This window comes from Martes martes (assembly GCF_963455335.1).
Source record: "Martes martes genome assembly, chromosome: 13".
Classification (NCBI taxonomy): Eukaryota; Metazoa; Chordata; class Mammalia; order Carnivora; family Mustelidae; genus Martes; species Martes martes.
This window is the reverse complement of record NC_137901.1, coordinates 71,934,052-71,941,881: the sequence shown is the minus strand read 5'-3', so window position 1 is coordinate 71,941,881 and position 7,830 is coordinate 71,934,052. Positions and strand designations below refer to the sequence as shown.

The window sequence follows — 7,830 nt, the reverse complement described above, 5'->3', positions numbered from 1 at the left end:
GAAATATTTTTATTTTTAATAAAGGAAAACCCACAAACACCCAGGGTGGCTCTGGAGGCATCTACCAGTTTGGATTTGTAGTATTTTCTCATTTCTCTTAGGAGCACTTTTATGGTTCATGTGTTGTGTCGTGCATTTTAAAATATCTAAGTGACTGGAAACTTCCATTATCACCTTGTTATTCGTGCTAACTGAATTGTACCGTTTTGTGATATGGATTCTTCAGGATTTGCCGAGGATTGCTCCATGGCCTGTACAGGGTTGGTTTCCATCATATGTCCCACATATGCTTGGGAAGAACGTAGATTCCCGTCAGGGACCGGGTTCTCTGAGGCTCCATTTCACGAACCTGTTTGCTGAGTTGCTGAGATCTACTGTATGCTCACTGCATGGCATCTTTCATTTGGCAATTACTGAGAATGGAAGGTGAGATCTCCCATTAGAATAGTATAGTCTTGGGGTGCCTGCGTGGCTCAGTCGGTTAAGTGGCCAACTCTTGATTTTGGCTCAGGTCATGATCTCAGGGTCCTGGGATCGAGCCAGGTTGGGCTCTGCACTCAGCAGGAAGCCTGCTTTAGAACTGTCTGCCCCTCCCCCATCTGCTCGCTCTCTAAAATAAGTAAGTAAATCTTTAAATAATAATAGTAATAGTAATAATAATAGTATATCTTCCAAACCCATAGTTCTGCCAATTTTTATCAATTTTGAAATGATATGATTAGCTGCATACAAATTTAGAATTTTGCCCTTTTGCTGAGGTTTTTTAACATTAGAAAATGGGTCTTCTTGGTTTTTATTAGTGCCTTTTACTTTCTATTTTGTTGATCCTTTGGTTGTCAACCATTGGGCCTTATGCTTTGGTAAGTTTGTTTGTTTGATCCCCTCCCCACCAAGAGACATATCGTTTTTAAAAGAGCATGTGGCATAGGGCCATCATCATTCTCCTTTTTGTTTAGTTCATTCAATTACACTTATAACTGGGACACCTGGGTGGCTTAGTTGGTTAAGCATCTGCCTTTGGCTCAGGTCATGATCCCAGGATCCTGAGATCGAGCCCCACATCGGGCTCCCCGCTCGGCAGGGGGCCTGCTTCTCCCTCTCCCACCCCTCCTGCTTGTGCTCCCTCTATTGCTGTGTCTTTGTCAAATAAATAAATAATCTTCTTTAAAAATTACTAGTAATCTTTCTTTTATGCTGTTTAATATTTGCCCTGCTTTTTAAAAATGGTTTCTTTTGCCATTCCCTCTTTTTTCTATTCCTTTAGACCAACCAAGTTTTTAAAACGACTTTTTTCCCCTCCACTAGCTAGTTTGGTATAACCCTCTATTTCTATTTGTGTGTTTTGATGTATTTAACTTTCTCAACAAATAATCTACTCTTTGTTCTCTTCCTGAACAACCTATAAAAATTTAACTTCCTAGTTTTACATTTTATTGCCCAGTATTTTAATTTTTTATTGCTACTCCATGTTAGGTATTTTTAAAGATTTTATTTATTTGAGAGAGAAAGAGAGAGCCCAAGTGGGGGTAGGGGCAGAGGGTGAGGGAGAAGCAGCTTCCCACTGAGAGCAGAGACAGACATGGGCTCAGTTCAAGGACCTTGAGACCATGACCTGAGCTGAAGTCAGATGCTTAACCGACTGAGCCACCCAGGTGCCCTGAGATGTTTGTTTTCATACAATCAGTGTATTTTCTTAATTTAATCACATTTACTCAGTTATTTGTCCACTAGTCCTTCATGCCTCTCAGATTTTACACGTAAGATTGTTTCCTTCTTCCTGGAATACTTCCTTTGGAAGCTTCTTTAGTTACAGGGATCTGGTGGTAATGAACTCTGGTTTTGTTTATCAGCACACTTACACAACCGTGGAATTTTCTGGTCCTCCAACTGTGATCACAGATCAGGAGCATTCAGTCTTGTCGTTCACCACCGACCCCAGGGCCCTGTGCCTCGGAGGTGCCGAAGCCAGTGTGCACCCCCAGCTTTCCTCCCAGCAAACATGAGGTTACGGTGTACGCCTCAGGGGACTTCAGACTGACATACTGCTTGTTAATGACACAAAACCGTTCCGTGTGCTCGAAGAAACCCAGAAAGTGTGGGATGTGTACAGGAAGCGATTCAGATACGGCACTTAAAACCGAGGGAACTCATGCTTTAATAGACACTGAAATCACAAAGGAAGGCCAAGTGCCTTAACAATCTCAATAAAAATATGAAGTTCTTTTTACATGGTAGATTTCGTAATATAAAAAGTTTAATGCCATCTGGAAACTGTAATTTACAAAAAAAAGTCCACATAGGCCAAAGATGGCTAACACTGCATACAAGGGGGGGGGGGTGAGTGCCAAGTGGGGAAGGCGTCTGAGGAGGGGAGAGGTGAGCGCCTGTGTCCTTACATGGACCATCTTTGAAAGATCTGTCGCAAACAAGGGCCCAGTCCACAAACCACACGTACAATCCTTGTAGGTAAAACAACATGTGTGATGAAAATTAGGCAATTTTCACCTTCTGCCTGCTTACTAAAAGCAACCAGAGTATTGCGTGGTATTTTCTCTAAACTGAATTGAAACTAAGAAAGTGACTGTGGGAGGTGGTGGGACAGGAGCCTCACAGGGGACTTGCTACAGTGACCACCCGCTGAGACCCACTGGGACAGCAGGAGCAGGGTAAGGACGGTATGCGCAGCCCCTGTCGAGACCCGGGGAGTATCCGCGTGGACCACGGCACGTTTCAGACGGGACGCAGGTGAGGACTTTGTTTCACTACACACTAACGTGGATCAAAATGTGAGTTTTGGAGCTCGTTTTGTCTTGGTATTTTGATTTAACTGAAGTCAGTGAAGTAGCTGAGCGGTTCGCTGGTGCGGATTCAGACAGATCTGCCCTGGCTCTGTGGTCCTACCAGGGTTCCTAGGAGAAGGAGGTTTTATTGCTCGTGTTGAGTGTATTCACCTCTGGTGGAGTGGAACAGGGGCAGGACAGTCCAGTTTCCTGAGCTGAGAAAGAAATCTGGCCTGTGCTCTCTGCATATAGTGAGGAAAAGATCTTTTTGTAAATTTTACCCACGTCCACTGGCTCATTCCAGACGGGCCAGAGAGCCATGGGCTGTGTGGGAGGCCTCTGCTTCTTGCCACGTGGCTCGGGGTGCCCACGCATAACAAGTTTAACCACAACTTGCCACTCACTTTCCCTAGACCGTAGAAACAAAACATTCTAATTATGTTGTCTGTCCCCTACACCAGGAGTCAGCAAACCTTTTCTTAAAAGGTCAGGCATTAGGTATTCTAGGCTTTGTCGGCCACGAGGCAAAATCAGAAATATGATGCTGGTAGAATGATTTAAACACGTCCGATCCAGTCCTTTCTAGCCTGTGGGTCATCGTCTGCCAGCCCCTGATCTGTACAAAGAAATCTGTGAATTAAACAGTCTCACGTCATTTTTAAGTGCACATGTTTTTCAGGGGAGGAGCCTGAAAAAAGAACTTTGATGTGACGTCCGTCTCCTCATAAGGAAAACACCGACACTGACAGTAAACATAAAGAAGTGGCAACTCTACAGTGATTTTTAGATCGTTCCTACCATTTTTGTCATGTTTGCTTTCCTTCATCAAAGGAAAGCTTCTATCTAGGACCAAAAAAAAAAAAAAAAAAATCACACCAGTCAGTTTTCTAACATGAAACCTAAAACAACAACATAGTTAGGACTAAAACCAGGTTGGGGTCCACGAGTCCTCCTTGCTGGCTTGGTAACCATGGGAAGCAGTCAGGGGGGTGGAGGGTGTGCAGAGGAGGGTAAACCGGTACGCTCACAGGGGGCACAGACCCCAGGCCTGGCCTCCAGGGCTCCTTGGCACTTGGGAAAGAGGCTGAGAAAGGAACAGCCCATCTATCTACGCAGGTTCAGAAACTGACTGAGGTTTCGTTTTTGTTGCTGAGGACCTGATGTTGCTATCTAAACGCACAGTGCTATAAACTTGCTTCCATTGGCTACTCTGGTACTTTATTACCGTTTACTTGTTCCCTACTGATATAAAGAACCACACAAGTGCTTGCTTCTTTATAAAGGGTTTGTCTTCCAGTGTTGGGGTCAGGGCTAGAACGGGACATCCTTAGTGTCTTTTGCCAACATGGCTGCGGGGTAAAGGCAAAAACCGCTGACATAGCTGAGTAAATATTCTCCTTTCCTCTTTGCAGGGTACACAGAGGAACGGTATGTTTAGAAAGTGAGATCCTACCCAAGGTTAAAAACTCTACTTGGAGGTGTCCTGCCAGGCCTTGCCTGTCTACTCCATGTGGTGTGGGACACCGCCTCGTGGGGAGAGTGGTCAGGTTTTTGTTTTAGAATTAAAAAGAGTTTAATTAAAAAGAGTAAAAAGAGTTTAAATTCTCCCACTAAACTTAGTACTAATAGGACTTTTAGCATTTCCTTTCTTTATAAGTTAATGCTCACCACCCCCCCCCACCCACCCAGACTACCGCTCGTCTCAGCTGGCTACAACTTCCATGTACTGTCACAGCCAGAGGACACGCCCACTCCTGTTTGTCCAGGACACTTTCAGGAATACGTGTTTCCTTGCTCAGCCGTAACTTGGCCGGCAACCCCCCGCAAGAGCCCCCTGCTTCCAGGCTGTGGACGTAGATGTACGTGAACGAACTGTGGGAAGGGAGGGGGCTGGTCCCAGCTAAGGGGAGGGTGCCCGGCCGCTAGCAGCTGTGGGGTGCAGGAGCATGGGAGCTGGGGACAGACTTAGAGGAGAGAGGTGTTCGAGGCCTGGAGTTGGGAGGAGAGAATAAAATGAAGCAGCTGCTGAGGGATGGGAGCTGGAAGTTCCATTCTGGTTAAGTCGAGTTAGCTGTGGAAGTTTTGGGTTTTTTTGTTTTGTTTTGTTTTGTGTTTTTGTGTTTACAAGGAAATTGACTATTTCAACCTTTCCCCCCCAAACTTGACAGTTACTTATTGATGACTATTCAAAATTGGACATTTTTAAAAATTTGAGCATTTAAAAATAATAGCTATAAATGCAAAGTACTATTGATAATAAAACCGAGTTGTTTATCCACGTACAAAAAAGGTCAATAATGTTTTAAAAGCACAAAGTTGCATTTTAAATCGCAATTGCATAGTTCTAAAATGCCTGGAGAAAAGTTACATAAAATTTTTAAGAAAATTCAAGTTTGGCTGACAGTGGGGCCCCATGGACGTCTTAGAGCTCGCCGGAGCAGAGCCGAGCTGAGGAAGGAAGCGCTGCTGAAACGTGAGTTATTGCATTGCTACTATGATGGGACGCGGATCAGGGGACGCTACAGTTTCATGACACATCATTGGCATTTTAAAAACCACTGTTTTTGGCTAATATCACAATTTCATGTAGAATTCGACTTAGATTTTATATATCCCACCCCCAACGAGCACCTGAAAGCCTTAAGAAAAAAGCTCTATTTGTATTTCTGTGTATAAAAGGTACTGCGTATCTACCTCTTAGCAAAATATGTGCTCCCTTTCCTCTCCCCACCCCAGAACCATGACCGTTTGCGTACAAAAATCCTGTTGAAGAATCACATCAAAGATGAGAAGCAGGGAGTTCAAGGTAAACATCGGGCGAAGTGTGTAGAAAACTGCCTGGGCCTCCGGTGCCAACCCCACAGAAGTCCCGGCTCCCGGTGAGCGGGGCCCAGAGTCGCCAGCGGCTGTGTGCGTGGGGCCCGCGCCCCGAGGGCGCGCCCAGCGTGAGGTGGCTGGCGGTTGCGTGGGGTGACCGCGCTCAGCCGAGGGGGGAGGGCCCCCGCAGCTGCTGCACCCTGAGTCCGCGGATACAGAAGAAGCTTCAGCATTTGGAGGAAGGAAAAAATCTTCCCGGGGACAGAAACTTGTAGCCGTTTCCAGAAGGCAGTCTCAGCGGGCGGGCCGGCGCCGGGGGCCCGGCGGGCAGGGGCAGCGCGCCCAGCGCCGTGGTCTCCGTGCGCCAGTGGCCGTTCGGAGGGGCCTTCTGGGGCGCTTCTCCGGGCGGCTGCAGGGACAGCTCCTTCAGTTCCAGCTTGTCCACGCCTTCCTCCTTCTTGTTGTGCCGCGGGGACAGGTTGAGCAGGCTGAGCACGTCCCTCTTGGAAGTCATCGTGCCAGGGGCGCCCCGGAATATTTTCATGGGTCCCGTGGGATGCTGGGGCGCGCTCTGCCAGAACATCTTGAGGTTGTGGACAGCCTGCACCTTCTCGTCGATGGCCGCCATCTTCAGCCTGTCCACGTCGGGGGCGTCGGCGGGGCTGGAGCGCGCCGAGCCGGCCGAGGAGTAGGAGAGCGCTGGGGAGGGCGCGCTCCCGGCTGGAGACTGATGGCCCGAGCTCGGGGACGCGTTCCGGGGGGACTTGGAGATGTGGGCGCTGTACGGAGAGCTGGGGTACTTCAGTTTGAAGAGCGGCTGGTCGGGGAGAGAAGTCTGCGAGTCGGAGCCGGGCGACGGGCGGCCGCTGTGCTGGCTCGGGCTGCCCTTGACGGACGCCTCGGAGGCCGTGGGGCTGCTGTATCCAGAACTCACCTTGGGGAGGGACGAGCTCCTGGCGGGGGGCTTTGGTTTCACGGGGACCGGCGACGGCTGGCTCTTGGGGTGGGAGAGGGCCGGCCTGCTGAACGCGCTGGTTTCCGAGGCTCGGAAGACAGCCGCGCCGTTGGGCGCTGCGAGGCCCTCCTCGGGGCTGCTGCTCTTGCTGGCCTGGCCGCCCCTCTGCAGACGCTCCACCGCGATGAGATGACTCTGTGTCTCCTCTAGAATCTTCTGCGCCAACTCCTGCGGATCAAGCTTTGGGTTGCTTTCTTCTTGGGATTTCACGGTGCTGTCCGTTTCTGTGCTAGACTGGTCTGATTCTCCTGTGTCAGAACTGGCCAGCTTTCCCACCTTTTGGAAGGGGGAGTTTGGGCTGGGAATCAGAGTCATTTTAACTGGAGAATTTGGTGTGCTGACGCTCCCCTTGGAGCTTACGGAAACTTTCACGCCTCCGGCAGGCCCCACGTGGGACTGTTTGTGATCCGGTGAGAAGCGCGTCTTTCTGGTTTCCTGGTAGGCCGCCAAGGGCTCTGTGCTGATGATGGAAAAGCCCTCATATTCTTCTTCTTCTTTGCTGCCGGCAGGGCGGGTCTGGGGAGACAGCTGGCCCCGCGGCAGGGTGCATCGCTGTGGGTAGGCGTTCTTGGACCGGTCGTAGTCCTGCCGGCTGCGGGGACCCCCCGCTTCCGACCCAGCCTCGGGCTTGGAGACGAAGCTCATAGAGGAGGCGATGGAGCTCAGACTGTACACAGAGATGGCGTCCGATGCGATGCTGTCCGCGCCGGTGGGGGAGAAGGGGGGATGCTGGTAGCTCAAGGGCAGGGCGTTGGAGACTGACTGGGCCGAGGCCAGAGACTCCAGGGAGGACGAGCTATCAAGGCTGAGGCGCTTGGGCAGCTCAGTAGAATCTAAGACAAAACACAGGTGCCCAGAGGGCAGTTAGAACTCCCTGTGGTTTACTCTTTCAAAATCGCAAGCATCCTCACATGCAGAGAAACTGGCAGGGAACCGTGCGGGTGCTGCTCTCGCACGATCTGAATTTATCTCATGCTCCCGAAGCACACAGTCCTGTTGCAGAGAGTAAATGTAACTCTGAGCCAAAAACACTCAGCGCCAGGCCCAGCCCCCTTCTGCGCCACCTCCACCATGCTCCCGTCTCACAGGACCCCACATCGGCCTGGGCCTCTGGGGTCAGGCGGGCAGTCCCTGGGGACCCCCATCCTAAATCCAAAGCCACCACCCTCCATGCTTCAGCAGCTCCTCAGGGGATTTACATTCAGTGTCCGCATGGCC

General features: G+C 49.9%; 1 protein-coding gene across 2 annotated transcripts in view; it reads right to left on the bottom strand.

Annotated features, from left to right (window-relative positions):
- Nucleotides 1–4,537: 4,537 nt before the first annotated feature.
- The window catches only part of TTC28 (tetratricopeptide repeat domain 28), a 635,902-nt gene continuing 632,609 nt past the window's right edge, over nucleotides 4,538–7,830 (bottom strand). For both annotated transcript variants that reach the window (XM_080822086.1, XM_080822087.1), the window contains one exon: nucleotides 4,538–7,445. In XM_080822086.1, the coding sequence (XP_080678212.1) occupies nucleotides 5,824–7,445 (1,622 nt within the window). In that variant the 3' untranslated portion in view covers nucleotides 4,538–5,823. The remainder of the gene's footprint in view (nucleotides 7,446–7,830) is intronic.